Source organism: Dendrobates tinctorius, unplaced genomic scaffold, assembly GCF_039654945.1.
Source record: "Dendrobates tinctorius isolate UK_male_01 unplaced genomic scaffold, ASM3965494v1 ptg000196l, whole genome shotgun sequence".
In the NCBI taxonomy this organism is placed as follows: Eukaryota; Metazoa; Chordata; class Amphibia; order Anura; family Dendrobatidae; genus Dendrobates; species Dendrobates tinctorius.
In genome coordinates, this window is record NW_027361863.1 from 18642014 (window position 1) to 18660114 (window position 18101).

General features: G+C 50.1%; 1 protein-coding gene across 2 annotated transcripts; it reads left to right on the plus strand.

Annotated features, from left to right (window-relative positions):
- The first annotated feature begins 1312 nt into the window (after window positions 1–1312).
- RIMKLB (ribosomal modification protein rimK like family member B) lies at window positions 1313–17865 on the plus strand. 2 transcript variants are annotated; one of them, XM_073553006.1, is made up of 7 exons: window positions 1313–1662; window positions 4864–4924; window positions 11140–11362; window positions 14980–15210; window positions 15313–15399; window positions 15508–15711; window positions 16408–17865. In XM_073553006.1, exons 3-7 carry the CDS (start codon window positions 11191–11193, stop codon window positions 16905–16907), a joined length of 1194 nt encoding a protein of 397 aa, XP_073409107.1. In that variant the 5' UTR covers window positions 1313–1662; window positions 4864–4924; window positions 11140–11190; the 3' UTR covers window positions 16908–17865. The 2 variants fall into 2 exon arrangements, with proteins under 2 accessions (XP_073409107.1, XP_073409106.1); XM_073553005.1 differs by lacking the exon at window positions 1313–1662 and adding an exon at window positions 2803–2886.
- The last annotated feature ends 236 nt before the right edge of the window (window positions 17866–18101 follow it).

An 18101-nucleotide genomic window follows, 5' to 3' on the forward strand; every position in this document is an offset into this window, starting at 1 on the left:
ACCGTGTCTTGGATCAGTGCCAGCCATACTGCGCCCACAATAGTGCCAACCACCGTGTCTTGGATCAGTGCCAGCCATACTGTGCCCACAATAGTGCCAACCACCATGTCTTGGACCAGTTTCAGCCACACTGTGCCCATGACAACGCCAGCCACCTTGTTTCCATATCAGTGGGGGGCCATACTGCGCCCACAATAGTGCCAACCACCATGTCTTGGACCAGTGCCAGCCATACTGTGCCCACAATAGTGCCAACCACCATGTCTTGGACCAGTGCCAGCCATACTGTGCCCATGACAACGCCAGCCACCTTGTTTCCATATCAGTGGGGGGCCATACTGCGCCCATAACAATGTCATCCCCCCAGTGCCCCCATATTCCCTCCTTCAGACGGCTGTTAGTATTTCGGACTGCCCTACACACTGTATTGTAGGCCGTATAGTGTGGTACACAGGAAATGGCGCAGTGTGTACCGCCATTACAGTACGTGACGGCACGCTCGGCCACACCAATATATACACGAGTTCTGTATCCCACGTACGACCATAAAAACGACGCCAGAAAGTCCTCATCGCTGCCGAGCCCGACACGTTGCTCCCACTAAAATCAGAGGCCGTACTAACGTAAAACTGCGATCGAATCACAGTGACCAAAAGTAACATCCGCCCAAGGAAAAAGCATAAAAAATGGCAGGGGTGGATTTGGGCAGTAAAGTCCTGTCAGCATTGATACTGAACCCACAAAGAGGCGCCATTATTCACCTCAGTAGCCACCACTTTCACTGTAATTCCCCCCATCTCACCGCACAGCGGCCATATTGGACGTCCCTCACATTCCCAGCAATGTCTACGCAGAATTTTACCTCACAAACACATTTCTTATTATTACATGACTGGGATTATTATGACTGCCGCAGATTGGCACCGACTGAATGACTCACATGGAGCTCACACTCCCAGCCCTGCTCGGGGCAGGCCCTGATGAAACTCTCACTACAATACTAGGATATTTTTATTTACATTTTCCACACAGAATCCATCATTCCCCCCTAAACCTGTTTTTTTTTTTTTCCCGCCCACCGCGCGGCTTTTATACACGGGGAGGCCCCCCTGCTGACGTCATCAGACCCCCCCAAGAGTGAGGAAGATGTAAAAAGACAGGGAACCGCCTCTCTTTAACGCCTCGTCCAATCAGAACTCGCTATACTGCCGCACCCTCCGTCACTCACTTTCTCGCTCCCCCTCCCACGCGTCCCATCTCTAGTATTCTTTTCTCCTCCTTTCCCGCCAATCTGGTTCCAGCCAATGGGCGGCGTTTAGAGTAGCTTTCCACCAATAGGACGTCGGCGGTTGATGTGTGTGGGTGTGGCCGAGGGTTGCAGCGTGCGCTTACTGTCGCTCAGTCTGTGTGAGTGTGGCGTGGAGTGCGGACGTGTCTGTGCGGAGCTGCGTGTGTTCGGGGGGCTCGTTAGTCATCTCGTCCTAGCTGCTCCGGCGGCGCGGGGTGTCCGCCCGTATCCCAGCCCGCCCAGGGGGAGGCACGTCCTGCCGGCCGGCTCTGTGTCGTGCGCTGTACGTGGCTCCGCCGCTCCTTTGTGTTGCCGCATTGTGCTCATCCCCTCGTCAGACATAACAAAGACGACGTCGTTGGGAAGGCGCCTGTGTGAGTATACGGGGAGGATGGGGGCAGCGGTCACTGTGAGGGTGGCGGCGGTGGGAGGGCGGCGGCACCGGCGGCGGGGATGGAGGATGCGACCGGTCGGCTGCACGCGGCTGTCGTGATGAGATCGGCCGATGTGGAGGGGGGAGATCCGATTGTGTCTGCGGTGCTGGGGGGAGGGGCTGTCAGTATGGTGGTCTCAGCTGATCGATGGAGGGGATTGCGGGATTTTTAGCTCTTTTTTTATTCTTGCCGCGTGTCTGGCCATTTAAAGGGATGTGTGTTTAAAGGGATGGCTGCAGAAAGGCGACGCTGCAGAGCAGATGGTAGAGGTGGGCCCCAAGGCTGACACTGCTGGGGGGCTCAGGACACCGGTGAGGAGGGGTGGGGGATGATGGCAGAGAGGGCTACCTGGGGTGCTGGTGTGACATTAGGGGGATTACACTGGTGATGAGGGTGCAGCGGAAGGGTGCTGGTGTGACATTAGGGGGGGTGACAGGTGCTGGTGTGAAAGAGGGGAAAGGGGATTACAGTGGGTGATGGGGGTGCAGCACTGACATTAGGGGGAGGGGATTACAGGGGTGATGGGTGTTTTTTGTGACATTAGGGAGGGGATTACAGAGGTGACAAGGGTGTTTTTTGTGAAATTAGGGAGGGGATTACAGAGGTGCAGCAGAGGGGTGCTGGTGTGAAGTTAGGGAGGGAGGGGATTACTGGGGTGACAGAGGTGCTGGTGTGAAATTAGGGAGGGGATTACAGGGGTGACAGAGGTGCTGGTGTGAAACTAGGGGGGACAGGATTACAGTGGGTGACAGAGGTTCATCAGAGGGGTGCTGGTGTGAAATTAGGGAGGGAGGGGATTACAGGGGTGACAGGTGTCAAATGCAAGGGAGGGGCCCGAAGGAGTTTACTCCTGTGACATGAGGGGAGTGCCCCTGGGGGTGATGGTTGGTTTCCCTGGTGGATGCCACAGGGGTGAAGGCTCCGGAGCTGGATGGGGGGTGATGTCTTATTGTGATGCTGATGTGGCGGTGTTAGAAGGCTAAGCATCACCGCTTTTTTTTTTTTTTTTTTAAGGAGGGGGGTAGGGGGTGCATTCTAAGGGAAATCTATAAAATCTTAATCGTATGTGAACAGATTTGGTGGAGACGGTGCGACCGGAATTTTATGTAGCGGAAGGACAAGCTAGACTGGCACGACCTCTAGGCTACCATGGATGCTGGCGAGGTGGGTGAGCGTATGGATGGCAGCAGCTGAACACATTTACTAGACAGACGTGGCGTCTGGCGCTGGGGGTGGCAGCGTTATCTGGGAGGGGGGCACGGCTGGTCTGTATATGGATGATGATTGGTATTGGGTGTTGTGCCCATGTTGACGTTGTGTATGGCGTCCAGTGCAGCGTTTTTTGAGGGGCTTTTAGAACCCTGGTTACGTGCCCCCAGGTACAGGCCGTGCTTGATGGCGTTCTTCCATTGGACAGTAGGGAACTTGCAGATGACTGTGATTCACATGTCACCGGACCCCATGGCTTGCAGTGTAAGAGGGTCTCTGGAGTCTTGGTGTTTCCCACCGTGGGCATTCACTTTCCTGAAGAGAATGGGTTAATGACATTTACTGGTAATGCCTCTGTATGGGGCATGATAGTGCCAGCCCAGCTGGCAGGAATGGGTGCACAGACAGGTCACAAGTCATGACCCATAGCGCAGCTTACACCACACTGGCTGTTCGAAAACTACAACTCCCAGCATTCCCTGAAAAACTGTCAGATGTTAAAAAAGCAGCTGGCGATCACTGATCCGGGCAATAGAGTAATGGGTGCTAGTGGGCATCCACCATGAGTGGATCTATTGTTGGTCACTGGGGGGGTGAGTAGGATCCCGCAGACATGCACAGGAAATTGACATGTTTTGTCATAACTTCTGCCTGGAGACTCCATGGCCTTTAAGGTCGGGTCTGCCGTTCATCTACCGTTTTTGCTGCTGCCGATTCACCATTGACTTTGATAAGGGAGGGGCAGGCCAGGGATGTTGCACATAAACCTACACTTGCCATAGAAGTGTAAGATGATTTCCTGAAGCTTCTTCACGATGGAGTACCGTGACCTGAAGGGCACTTTTGTCTCGGCTGCTGCCTCCTTCTTTTCCTCTCATATGATGGGGCCTTATGCATCGTATACCTAGTCAGAGATGCCAAGGGGAAATGTTCTGGAGACCATTCAATGACCAACCTGCAGCGGACGTTCCCACTCCGAGCTGCGGGAAATGAAGGATTGGATAGAGACTGCATAAGCAAAGCAGCGTGGTGACGGTCTGTACCAGGACACCGGTTCAGCTGTGGATTACGGTGATGTTCCAGTTTATCCTGGTGCTTTCCTGGGGGGGGTAGATACAACCGTAGCACCATTGAGAGGCAAGGCCATGGCTATGACGCTTGACAGCTGCATGCCTCCTTTTTAATCTAATAGGCGCACAAGGTCCTTCCCGACGCAGAAGTGACAGCTGCTGCATCACCCCTTTAACTCTGTTCATCCTGATCTGCCTGCTTCATGTGTCAGGAGTCTTGCATCACGGCTATGCGTTATCCGGCCATCCAATCGGCAGCTGCCATTAATCTGTTGGTCATTTTGGAGACCCAAGAATGAGCTGAATCTGTGGCTACATTAGGGACCTCCTTAAGGGGGGAGTGAAGTGTATTCATTAGGATGGAGGCTTCTGTGATAACCAGTTAAGGCATTACCTTTAAGAAGCCTATTGCTATATCATAGCCATGTGAACCTACAATTCCCAGCATGCCCTGTCATCCCAATAAGCTGGCTCTCCGGTGGTCACCAAACCACTAGTCCCCCCCCCCCCCCCCCCCCCCCGCCTGCTCGGAGTTGGAGGATACTGAGTTCCCAGATCTCCCCTCTGAAGGTCACTCGGGATGTTGACTGAACCACGTCTCGTCTGATGTCCGTGAGCATAATCTTGACATTTTGAGGAGACATAACACGCACCCTATGGATCCGGCGCTGGAGCCAACGAGTGTCTGGAGATAAGCGGTGGCAGATAGGAGCTCTGGCAGCCGTCGTGGATCATCATATTTACTGTGGGGTTAATAATGCGTTGTATCTTTTTAGGTTCCTTCATACAAATGTATCCAGTGTCCCAATTAATGGTTACTGTGTAAGGTGCTGATGGTAATGTCCTCTTCTCATTTCCATAGGGGTGACTGGACGATCTACACAGAGATTCTACAAGCGGCCCGTCGACGTCCGCAGCTCATAGTAAGTGTCTTGTACTCGATGGAAACTGGAAATCATTCAAGGGGCAGTTTCATGTGTATGAAGCAGATGACCCCCTATCATCCAGGCGTCTGGGAAAGGGCCCCATGTACTGATGCTTGATGTTGGCTCTCGGCCAGTGAGCAGCGGCACCTCCGGGTCCTGGACTGGTAGTAATAGGAATCTCTTGAATTTGAGGATGTTGGTTTCAAGCTGTCATACTTCAGATGGTCCACTCACTTCAATGACTTGGTACGGTATTGAACACCCAGTGGTAAGCCCTCGTCCCTTTGCCAGGTTATCGGTGAGGGATATCAAGTGCCTATCACTTCCAATCCTGGAGATCAGGCACTACTGATGTGTCGTTAATGGCTGCCTGCCTGGTATTATCAGATGTGCAAGAGATGTGGCAACTGGTAGTTGGAACAGTCAGCAGCGCCTCTCTCTCCTCCCCGTGCAGAACAGGTGCTGGCTAACCCCTTTTATAAGGTTGCTGGCTCCTGACTCTCAGTTTAGAAGTGGTTTGGGATGTCATGGAGTCAGTCGGAAGCAGCGCTTTCCTTGGACGACCTGATCCATCCATGCAGGCAATTCAGAAACTCCTCCATAGTGGCTTGCTGCCCCTTTAAATAACCCCATATGGGGTCAAGGTATTTGGTACGACCTAAGCAGTTACCGGCGTCTCCTTTCCATTACAGATCAGTCTGCCATGTGTATATAGCGAGCGTGCCGCACCAACAGTTTTATATATCTGCAGCGAATCCTCTGCCTGTGTTCTCACTTGTCTGGTTATTTGCTTAGTTACAGTATCCTAAGGCCTCGGTGTAGCCATACGGTGACGTGTTCCTCCCATCCGGCTGTACTGCGTATATTGACGCTCTTTCTTCGAAATACCTTGAGCGGCCCTGCGAGTGACACAAACGCTGCACGCAGGGGTAGTGCAGATGGGGGATCCTCTGTGTGACCTCGAGTCTGACAGCTGCTGCAGATAAGATGTGGCCCGGGGGTTGGGAAGGGAAGCAGTTGTTAGAAAGTTTTACACTGGTTGTATCTGGAAATATTTCACAAAATATACTTGTCGGGGAAAAGCAACGCGGTTTTTTCTAGAAGCTAAATTTACCATCCTCGTTCCAGCCCAAAAATGGAGCGGAGGTGAAGTGACGTGACCCGTGGTTGCTCATGGACAAGGGTCAGCAGCCTTCTGCACTTCATCTGTTGGGAAACTGTAACTCTCAGAGCTCCCCAGTGGCCATATACTTGCTGGGAGTTGTAGTTTCTCAACAGCTGGGGTACTGGAGATTGCAGACTTCCTGTTGTCGATTATCATAGGAACCAGCAGCGTTAGTCAGTCCCTGGTCTCGTACTACTGGGAATGGAGAGGTGGCCGTGCATGCGCAGCTCTATTCATCCACTTCTATGGGAACTGAAAATATAGAGCTTTTCAAAAAGGTTCAAAGCTCCCAGGTTCAGCAGCCCCGGCCTGTTACCCTGCTCCTACTGGCCAGCATCCTCTTGGCGGCTTTCCTGATTATTACACCCAAGGTGCCGTTACAGTTGGCACCGACGCTGAGCCTAATAATGGAATGCCAGGGCGATGTAGGCAGGAGGTTTGTCTCGGTACTGTGGTCTGGCAGCTGTTGGACCCAGGGTCCTGTAAATCTCTTTGCTTGACTCCCATGAAAGTGAATAGATGGAGCCCACCTCTCTAGATACGACTCTCTACTTGAAATTGCATCGTGTTTTTGCATCTGCAATCTGTCAGCTCCTTTATGACTGGCATGCAATAATGGGGGTAGCTGAGGGGCTGGGGGTCTCTCTGCAGCTGTCGGTCAGAGCCTTGTGAAATGGAAGTCATGTGATTGAGCGTGTGTGGTGACAAGTCTGCGTAGTCAGCGCTGGGTGTACTCATGTAGCCTTGTAATTCACGTTCATTGATGTGTATGACGCTTTGTGTAACATTTACCCAACTCTGGCATCCTCTTTGCCTCGGGCTCAGAGGTGCGGCCACAACTTGTATAAACTACTGACATGACAGCCAGCGCCACCGACCTATTATAGATGTGACTTCCTGAGCATCTGCACATGAGCGAGCACTGCAGCACGACTACGTGAGTGGGTAATGGAGGGAAAGCCCCGGCACTATGCAACATGGACTTCACGGGTCATAAATCTGAGGCTAGAACGTTTGTCAGGAGGGAGGATGACCTTTACATATGTTAGTGGTTACCTTGAAGTATAAAAGTTCCACTAACTTTCTGTCCTTCACTTACAACCAGCCCCAGACTTGACCCTCAGGAATATAGTTTAGATGTGGTTTCTGGGGGCTGCTGTTAATCATTCCCTATTGTAGCCCATCAGTCCTCTTTCTTTTTTTATGTAGTTTCCCTTCCCCCCGCAGTCTTCCATGGATTCTCTTCACTGTTCGCTGCTGCAGTGTATGTGCTTTCCTCCCTATGTAGCTGGTGAAATCTACCCTCCCCGAACACTTGGATGCTTTCTTCCCCTGATCTGGCATTTGTATCCTCACCCTTCTATCTGAGAAGGATAGACACAGCACTGCTTAGACTTCAGGGCAGAGCTGGCAGCACACTTGCTACTTGTCTTCTGGGATGAGTCAGTGGAAAGCAAGGTGGATGCTGAAAAGCCTGCATATTTTTTTTTTTTCTTACCAACACCTGTGGGTGGTTGTGGGGTCTTGGATTTCATCATTCGTGTTACCTGTCTTCTAAGAAATCATTACGTAAGCGGTCTTGATATATTTGTGCTGCAGACCCAGTGTCCGGAGAAGCCGGAGGGTGTCGTCTTGGCCGTACGTGGCTCCTGTCCACATGCCGGTGTTGGCGGCTTTTCTGATTTGACTTCTATTTCCTGCTGACTCACATGGTTTTTGGGTTTGGAGCTAAACTTGGGCAGTCGGAGGCCGTCGCTTCATATTCCAGCCAGCGGCCGCCCGTATGTCTTGTTGCTTCTGTTGCTTCGCTCTCGGTAATTTTGTGCCCCCTCTGGAGGCTTCATCCTTAGCGGAGAGCGATGCCAGTGCCGTCCTCTTGCCAACTCAAATTGCATGATAATGGAAAGACATTTTTAGGCATAATGTATAGGTTTCTGTAGTTGTTTTTGAGCAGATGGGTGACCCCATCTCTCCTGTATCAAGCACTGCAGGTTATGACGAGGGTTGTATACAGTGCCACACCTATTCTCAGGTTGTGTGTGGTATCGCAGCTTGCCTCATACACTTCGCTTAAGCCGAGTTGCAGTAACAGACAAAAACCTGTGGACGAGTGGTGTTTCTGGAACGGAGCAGCCATGTGTTTTTTTTTTTTTGTTTTGTTTTTTTTCTTCCCTTCTAATTCTGCTTTAATGTTAGACAAAGCCTTGGTTCCCGGCTGTTTGGTACGGCAGGCCAAGAACGGGAGCAGAGACTGCACATGTGCTATGCTGTCATGCCCATAGACTCGGTGACCCCATGCCCTGTAGAGCCCGTGCCCAGAGGAGAGGGGCTTACAGTCCAATACTCCATTATATGGGCGTTGAGAGCTGAATAGAAACTCCTGCACTCGCAGGGTTAAAAGGCTGAAAGCAGCAGTGATTAGGACTGTATTAAGGTGACTGCGCCCTTAGGCCAGCTCTGAATATAGGGGGGATTAGGAATGATGGGGCAGGTTTGATTTCTGCATGCCCAGTCCTTTGTACCAGTGAGAACTGGATACCGGGGGCTTTCTGCTTTCCTTCTGTCATAATGAATACATGCAGCCAGCGAAGCCCAGCCGTCTGCCTTCAGTGTAATTATCGGAGAGTACACCCAACCTCTGTACATGGGCATTGATGGTGGTGGGAGTCGGGTAATATGATCATGGGGGTCCCAGCAGTAGGGTCCTCTAATCAGGTAGTCACTGACACTAGTCACCATTATCAGATTGCTCTGCTCCATCTTCTGCTTAAGATGTCTGGCAGATTAATTCCCAAACCCATTGGCCCCAATGTGGTCCTTAGTTGTGCCCTCTCCTCTTTTGAGAATGACTGAGGCCTCGGAGGACCTGAGCAGCCCTTATATGCCAGTGGCCTCGTGCAATACTTCATTTCCCCTGTAGTGGCCGCTGCTGCAGGGAATACATGTACGTAGCCTCCCAGTACATTCTGGAGGCTGTACACCCCCAAGGGGGTTTCACGGTTGAGGGGGGGGGGGGCTTCATTCTCCATTAAAGGATGAGATGTGCAGGAGCAGCAAGCCACAGAGGCAATGTCTGCAAATATACGCTCTTTCACCAGCCATGACCCAATAGTCCAGAATTGGTGATGGTTTTTCTGTTTTGTGGCCAATACACTGAAAATTCTGAAATTTACCAATAACAGGGAGCAATAGATGCTGTGCTATTAGAGGCTATACATTGGATGCAGTGATCTCACCTCTCCGGTAATCTGCTGGTACAATTTCCCCCTCTGACCCCTGGGGGGGCGCACATTAGGCCACCTCTCCGTCTTCTGTAGCTGCGTTTCGTGAGGTCATGCAGGCTCATTGTATGCGGTGCCCGGTACGCTGGGAGTCCTATTAGCTGTCCCTCGGTGTCACACCCTGTCTGCACCCCTCCGGCATCCACCCATAACCAGCAGAGCAGATGACGTCTCTCCTATCCGGCATCCTGCATGTGTCATGTAAAAGCTCTTAATTACTTGTAAATGCAGGCACCATCACTGCCGAGAGCCGCGTGTAGCCCTCCGGTCCGCCATCGCGGTGTATAGCCCCTTTCTGTAGGGACGACACACGGCTAGCATATGGCGTACGATGTCTGGCAGGAAAGGGTTAAAGTGACGCATCCGGTCTGCGAGCGACGCGGAGGTGCAGACGGCATGGCAGGTTCCCCCCCCCCCCCCAAATCCTATGATCTGTGAATTGTATCCAGCTGGGTGCACATTAACCCCTCCTGTGCTGCCGCGATTAGTCGTCTTTTCCCTTTAGTGGTGCGGACAGGAAGGGGCCATCTGCACCGCCAAACCGGATAGCGATGCCTCCACGACGGGAATCTGCGCTCAGTACGTGGAGAGGGGGGCGCACACATCTGAGTAATGGTGGACGAGAGCGTGTCTGGTGGCGGGGTGGGGCTTCTCCTTCGAGTATTTGGGCAGAGGGGGCTGGATCCAGCGTTTCTCCCCTGCATCTCTTTTGTGCAGCTCTCTAGGTTGCAGGATGGATGGAGGGGGGAGGGTGGCATGTGGCTGCCGTCTAACATTACACTATTGTCTGCAGCTTGAAGGAAGGGAGCTTGTAGAAGCCGAGCTGCGTCGGCACTGCCAGCCTGTGGTGCCGAGTCGGTGCAAACTTACCCATGCCCATCTCTTTCCGTGAAGAAAGGGACGTCTTTATGCCGCACACCATGACTTGTCCGCCTGTGTGCCGTACAGATAGTTACCGGATGTTTAATGTGTGGCACACGTAATGTACCGTACGTGGGCATCTGCAGCCCTCTGCAAGGCTGGGGGGGATATACGGTCATAGTGCTAACGCAATTACACTACTTCTTCCCATTTGAAGTGAACCACTGTCATATGATGAAAATATTTCCATGAAATTGTAGTACTAAGCCGACCAAAGCGTTAGGAGAAATCCTTCACAGATCGCTCGGTGTCGGAGTCATTACCCATCTGTGTATGGGACTGGTGATCGGGCATGTCGGATTTTGGTAGGTTCCTCCCCTGCTATCGCTTTTCTTCTTCCTGCTGTCCTCTGCTGGTCTTTCTGCTTATAAACGGAGGAGTGTGTCCGCTGCTGCAATCATAGGTCAGTACAGCTAAAAAACAAATACATCTGGACAATCCCTTTAAGGCCAATTTAAAGGGACACCGAAGTATGACAAAAGTGCCGGCAGTGTTATAGGAGCAGCTAATATCAGTCATCTGTGTACCCAATAAAGAAGGCTACAATTGGCCAGATATGGCTGATAACAGGGAGCACTAGATTATACGCAGCTGCACAGTGGTCGACCTCCTGCAGTATATGTATAGGAAGACTCTGGGGGGGATAGCACTCAGCTCATATAGGAATTGTTTGGACCCTATGGCCGTCGCCCGATTAGACGTGTCCAAGACACGACGGGCCACGTTGTACCTTCTCCTGGAGGCAAATATTGGGGGTAGCGGTTCACATTTTGCACATTTTTCACTGTAGTTCTTTGTATTAAAACAAATTCCTCTTCCATTTATTTTTTTCTTTCCTCCTGCAGACCACTCACCTAGGGAGCGCACTCATCTCTATCCAATCCAGGCCTGTGAAAATGTGCAGCTCCAATGGCCGTCTCTGGTTTCTGACAGACCGAAGGATTAAGGACGACTACCCCCAACAGGAGATCCACCGCGCGCTCAAAACCAAATGCTGCGAAGAAGACATTGAGTTCCGGTATCTGCTCATGGACGAGGTGGTCCTGACCATCGAGCAAGGAAACCTAGGTAAGATGGATCGTGTGGGCAGAAACGTTAATTTTTTAAACCCGGAGAAGTGCGATCGGTGCCCCCCACTCCCCACCGGAGCTCAGTATTTCTCTGTAACCCCGGAGTTTGTGTCGTGTATATTAGGCCGGTCGGTAATATGGTGGCTCCGGGATAGTTGTCTGCATTTCCTGCTTTTTCCACTAGAATGGAGGAATAGGTTGATTCATCACGGGGTGACTATTGTGACCGCTCTGTGTGGCCGCGCACACCTCGGGTGTATTGCTGCAGTGTGACTTTATCCGATGTCACTGTTTGTGGTAACTTATTTTGACACGCCTCTCTCCCATCTCTTCTCTACTTATATTAACAATTAAAATCCAGCCACGTATTCTTTCATTTTTTTTTTTTTTTTTTTTCCCCCTTCTGTTTGTGGGATGTTAAGCTTTTTAAATTACTCCTTTTTCATTCCCATATAATGGACAAAAAATGGGGAAAAAAAACTCTTAAATGTCTAACCTGCTAGTAAAAACAAACTGAGCTGTACTTGCCTTCCACAGGTCCACCGATGAGTCTCAGCAGGAGCTAATGCCAGACACCGGCAGCAACGGCGGAGACTCGCTGGTGGACCTGGGGAAGAGGAGTACATTGTAGCTCGTGTATAACTGCAGCTGGGGTAGAACATTGTCTGAAAGGGGATAAGCCCCTTACGGCACACAAACCTGTAATTACTGTATTATTAATAATAATATTATTATTATTATTATTATTATTATTATTATTATTATTATTATTATTATTATTATTATTATTTATTATTATTATTTTATTTAGTATAATTGCTCATCGCCTCTGGCTGAGGACAGGGCTAAGATGGCAGCCATGGGGGCCTATATTGGTTTCTTGTAACTGTAGGAGAACACTGTCGGTGACTGACAGCAGCAGTGCAGTGGTTAATAGCAGCGATTGTAGCTCAGCCTTTACTGCTGCTGTGCAAGAAAGCTGATATCTGCTATAGGCTCCGGGGTCCAGGCTGCCGTTAAATTCACTGGTCACCCACGCCTAAAGCACTGACCCAGAGCAGAAAAGCACGGTTCCCTGTGCAGCATGGTAGACAGCCTGTATTCTGCTGGGTATATAGTCACCTGTCTGCTGTCGGCAAGCTGCACCAAACTGATTCGTCGTCTTATTGCATTATTTTAAGGGTCAAGGCTCATAAAATTTAGAAAAATGATCATCACACGTCCTAGAGCCACCGACTTCACAGTCAGGGCCAGGCACACTACTTTGACACTGGTTTCTGGCATCCCGGTGTTTTTCCCACTTGGCAGCGTTTTGCGGTTTATGAAATGCAGCCATTAGTCCGACGGAGTGGAAAATGCGTGGGGAGGTGTAGGGGATAAGCATCACAAGACCAGAGCGTGGAGTGGCCCCTCCTCGTCATGTAAACTTCCTACCAGCTGATGCTGCAGGAGGGGTCAGTGCGAAGCTGGAGAGTCTCCATGAGGCCGCGCTGCTATAATAAGGGGCATGTGTTTAGTGTTCGGCCCGGTTTATGGATGCGCAGCGTCTGGTGTGAGGTTCAGTGTTTGTAGTTCATACATTGGATTCACTTACAGATTAACTGAGGCTGCGGGGGAGGCGGGTTACATGGGGGCAAAGTAGAGTCTTCTGACACTTTTGTTTAGCACCCCCACTAGATTTTATCCCTCCCGGTCCTGTCTGCTAGAAGTGCATTTCCCCTTTAAGACGAAGTGCTCGCGGTGCTGAGCGGTTCTGGTTTTAGCAGTGTCAGCTCTTCATCTTCTCTCCTGTCTATAGCACTTTTTTTTTTTTTTTTTTTTTTTCTTTTTTTCTGTCCACTCAAGAATTTCCTCGGCTTCTAGAAACCCGACTCTCAATCAGCATTCCTAGCACCTTCCGGCATCTGCTTCCCTCGGCTCCCGTCTGTCCAGCGCCTGCAATGCGGCAGCTGTAAATGGTTGAAACGCGCTGTAACCAGACGCACTCCTATTATCTAGGGGGTAGCACGGTTATGTTGCACTCTAACAAAAAAAAAAATATCCCCCCCCCCGCTTGCATTGACTGACCATGGTCGTGGCGTGAGAGGCGTAGTGTGGGCAGAGTAGTAAAGGTCACGGTGACAATGAGCGGCTTAGCCCCCGGCAGGGCCCGAGGTGATGGAGGTGCTTTGTGGTGGCGGAGCTTGTTTGCATGGTCGTGTGTGAAGCGGCTTATGGGCCGGTGTCCTTTCTATTATGAGAGGTCGACGCTGTTTTCCTGTTCCATCGCTGACCAAGCAGTCGCTTTCTCACTGGATTTCCTATGGATGAGATAATATATCATGAGACTCGTGGCATCCGACCGTAAACACGCACATATGAGGCCGGCTGTCATCCTCAGTGCCATGAAGAAATGCGCTCTTAATGGAGAGCATGGAGTCGCAGTGTGATACCTAAGCCGCCATGCTGGATTTTGACATGCCGGGAAGTAGAGCTGAGCAGAACAGTTCACAGGACTTTTGTCAGTATTTTGGCAGGCACACCAGAGCCCTGCTGACTCTTCCTGCTGGCATCCTGGCGCATCTTCTAGTTGGTAGCCCCCCCCCCCCCACTCGAGGTGTGCCAACTAGGAGCGCTATGCGTCTGTCATTGGAATCAGGCAGCCCCTTTACCGTGCCAATCTCTATCAATTAGATAAAACTGAGAGTGCCTCTCTGGAGGACCCAGCCTTTTTTTAAAGGGAATGTCCACTTCCCTGGGGACTTTTGCAATTTTTGCCAAATTTTTTTTTTTTTTTTTTTTTTTTTTTTTTTTTTTATATACCGTATTTTGCTTTTTACAATCTGTTTCCTGCGCATTCAACTTTGTTGTGGTCTGTGATCATAAATCTGCTGAGAAGCTCAAAAAACAAATTGCACTTCCATTGGATCATTAAAATGAGCTCGCTAACAGATTCTTAGTTAACCCGTTCTGCAACCAGCCATACACAGAAGATATAGGAGGCTAACTGCAAAATATTTAAGTAGACCCAATTACAAAAATGATCTGTATGCATTTAAAGAGTGAACATATTGGACAACTCTTCACCCCCCCCGCACGTGATGACCAGGGAGGTTGATAATCGAATGTTTGCTGTCAGGTTTCCCCACTACTCAGCTTTCCCCATGAGCGTGTGTAAGTTTACAACTTTACTATTGTCACTTCCCACCGTGGGAAATATCTATTTGTGTCCTTTCCGTCCAGCAATTCCAACAACAACAAAAAATCCGGACACGTCTGAGTCGACCCCAGAAGGTGAACTCGTAACTCGTGCTTATTTTCATGTGCCTCGTGGTTTCCTGTCCTCGTTTTCTTCCTGTTAAGCAAAGGTTAACCTCATCTTAGACAAATCTTCTTGACTCCTTTTTATAAGCGGGAACAATTTCTGATAATCTGTTTCATCTATCATCACGGGTGTGCAGCAGCAGTAGGTTTCTGTGCAGCTTCCGGTCGCCGTATGTGCTTTGTGCCTTCCCGATCAGCCATAACAGCAAGATGTTGAGATTTTTATGAACGTCGGCGAATGTCCCTCATGCCTAAACGATCCACGATTTGTTTACCCCTGATGTTTGACATCTATCTGTTGTATCATTTCAGGTCTCCGTGTGAATGGAGAGTTCATCACTTCGTATCCCCAGGTGGTGGTGGTCCGTGTGCCCACTCCTTGGGTACAAAGTGACAGTGATATCACCGTCCTCAGGCACTTGGAGAAAATGGGTTGTCGACTGATGAATCGACCACAAGCCATTCTCAACTGTGTTAACAAGTTCTGGACGTTTCAGGAACTCGCCGGTCACGGCGTGCCACTGCCGGATACCTTTTCTTATGGTGAGGGTCTTGATTGGTGATTTTTGCTGGTACGGAAAGAAGTGTACTCCAACCTTACTTGTCATATTTTTTGCTTACTGGTGCAACTGTTTCAATCCACAGGTGGTCATGAAAATTTCTCAAAAATGATCGATGAGGCAGAAGTCCTGGAATTTCCCATGGTGGTGAAGAACACCCGGGGACATCGAGGTGAGTCGCTGCCAGCATTGTTGCCGCCTGTGTATATTGCACCATGCATATTACTGCACCGCAGGCTTGGTGTATAGAAGTGTCACCTACTGTATATTCTCCTTATAGGTAAGGCTGTGTTTTTAGCCCGGGACAAGCACCACCTGTCCGACCTGACTCATCTCATCCGACATGAAGCCCCCTACCTGTTCCAGAAATACGTGGAGGAGTCGCATGGACGGGACGTGAGAGTCATCGTAGTCGGCGGCCGCGTGATAGGCACCATGCTAAGATGCTCAACGGATGGAAGGATGCAAAGCAACTGCTCGCTAGGTATACAGACGAGCAGCCGTGTCCCATATATCCTTTATTTTTTTTGCCCTCAATCAGTAATATTTGTGTACAGAACCCTTCACGTGACTTTCAGAATAAAATGTAATGTGTATACATGAGGAATAACACCATTTCTGGCCTTATACAACTTATAGCCAGCATATTTCACCAGATTTCCCCTCTACAGACGAATTATCAGTTGTCCCTGAACTGGTAGGTGTGATTAGCTCCCATCATCTCTGCCATAGCAGACATGAGGGCTTCCTGCTATCCTGTGTCTATGTTGCACATGTATGCAGCAGCATGAAGAACATTATACAGATGTACTGAACAGTATAGTGGTGACTCCAGCACGGGGTGAGAAAACACTTGATAGATAGCGGCATTTAAAGCTTTAAACTGCGGTGATGAGAGCCTGCTCTAGTCGCTGCAGTTACTCTTTTTAGTGCATGTTTGGTTCTTGAGCCCGCTCCCTATAGGGTGACCCGACTTTTTGGATGTATTATGTCCTACATCCGGAAGGGTTTTGGAAACCAGTCAGGCCCCAAATATAGCAGCTGTAGCAATAATGTATAGCGGAGAGGGAAGCGCAGGATGTTCTCTGTATTTTTAGTCTTGTGGTGCAATTGATTACATTTGCCGGTTATGTTTCTGCATTTCTAACCTCATGTCCTCTCTCTCCTTTTTTTTACGCAGGAGGCATTGGGATGATGTGCACGCTGAGCGAGCAGGGCAAGCAACTCGCCATTCAAGTCTCCAACATCTTGGGCATGGATGTGTGCGGCATCGATTTGCTCACCAAAGAAGACGGCTCTTTTTGCGTCTGCGAGGCGAATGCCAACGTGGGCTTCATCGCATTTGACAAAGCATGCAACATGGACGTAGCCTCCATGGTGGCCGACTACGCCATTTCACTTCTGCCAAGTCGATTGACCAGACGAATGTCCCTCCTTTCCGTCGTGTCCAGTGCAAGTGAGACGAGCGAGCCTGAGCTGCCTGGTGTCACCTCCAGCTCCGGCGTAGACGTGCCTGCTCCTCTCCTCCATCACCACGAACCTGGCGATAGCATGAGTGCCAGCTCCAGCTCTGTGGACAGTGATCCTGACACTGCCACCGAGAGGGAGCTCCTCACCAAGAGCGCCATCTTTAACATGAACCAGCTTCTTGCCAGCGAAATCAATCTTTTGGTGGAATAGAAGATTGGGATGGGGGGGGGGAAGAGGGAGGGAAGGATTGTGAAAAAGTGGGTGGGAAGGGTGGGGGATACGGGGATGGGGGGTCTAGCACGTGTAAATATTGTAGGGGCCATTACTGCTGGTGTTTGGGGGGTGGGTGGGATTGGGGAGGGTCAGGGGTAGGAGAAATGCAGAATCCCTGTTGTAAATGAGGCTGCACCACTGAGCTAAAAGTTGGGGGAGTGGGGAAGGCAGTAGCTAGGAGACTTCTTCCATATTACAATGGACGCCACATTTAAAGGGGACATATAAGAGGCAATCACATGGTCTACATTGGCGCCACCTTCCTATGGCCAATTAACTTTTCTTTTTTTTATACATATAACCTCTCCCACCACTGATGTAATTAATTCTTCTCATTAGTCTTAATTACAATACATCTATTGCAGTCAGTAGGCTGCTTTTGTGCTCAGTGGCACGAGGAGGTTTATGGATGGTACTGTACTTCACCTCTTAGAGCGTGGTCTTTTCGGACCCGGCTTTTACTCTGCCGTGCTTTGTAATATGGAACCGTGAAGGGGACGGCATGGGGGGGCCGCCTTCTGTTTTTAAAGGGAATCTGCAGCATATAGGCGTGGTGTCCCATGCTGGCCCCAGTCATGCAGTATAGGGACTTGTTTGGAGGATATTGTTATTCTTCCCGCTGACCTGGGGAGGGGACGTATATATATCTCTATCCCATATCTCCCACAGGTTGCATGTGCATGAACAGGAATTCCCTCCATTTTTACTTTTCCAGCAATGTTTACAGGGGGGGCACTCAGGACGAAACCCGTCTTAAGTGCTTTTCCATTGGAGGTGGCTAGGCCTTGGGTGGCAATTACTAAAGTCTTACCGGTGCTGATTTAGTCTTTTTTTTTCTTTTTTTTTTTTTCTTTTAGAAGGTCTTAAATTAAAAGTCATCAACCCCCCCCCCCCCCCCCCCCAAAAAAAAAAAGACACCAAATATCACTACAACAACCAGTTTTGCTCATCCATTGTGCCTCATAACCAGCCCTGGCCCACCTCCTTATATCTACATGCCGTCTCTCCCCAACCAATGCCATCAAGAGGTTTTGGCCTTAGTCAATGGCTGTTACTGCAATGGGTGCAAACACCACCCGCCTGCACCAGAAGTTACCATATACCCCCTAAGTTTTCCCCATACTGTTCAGT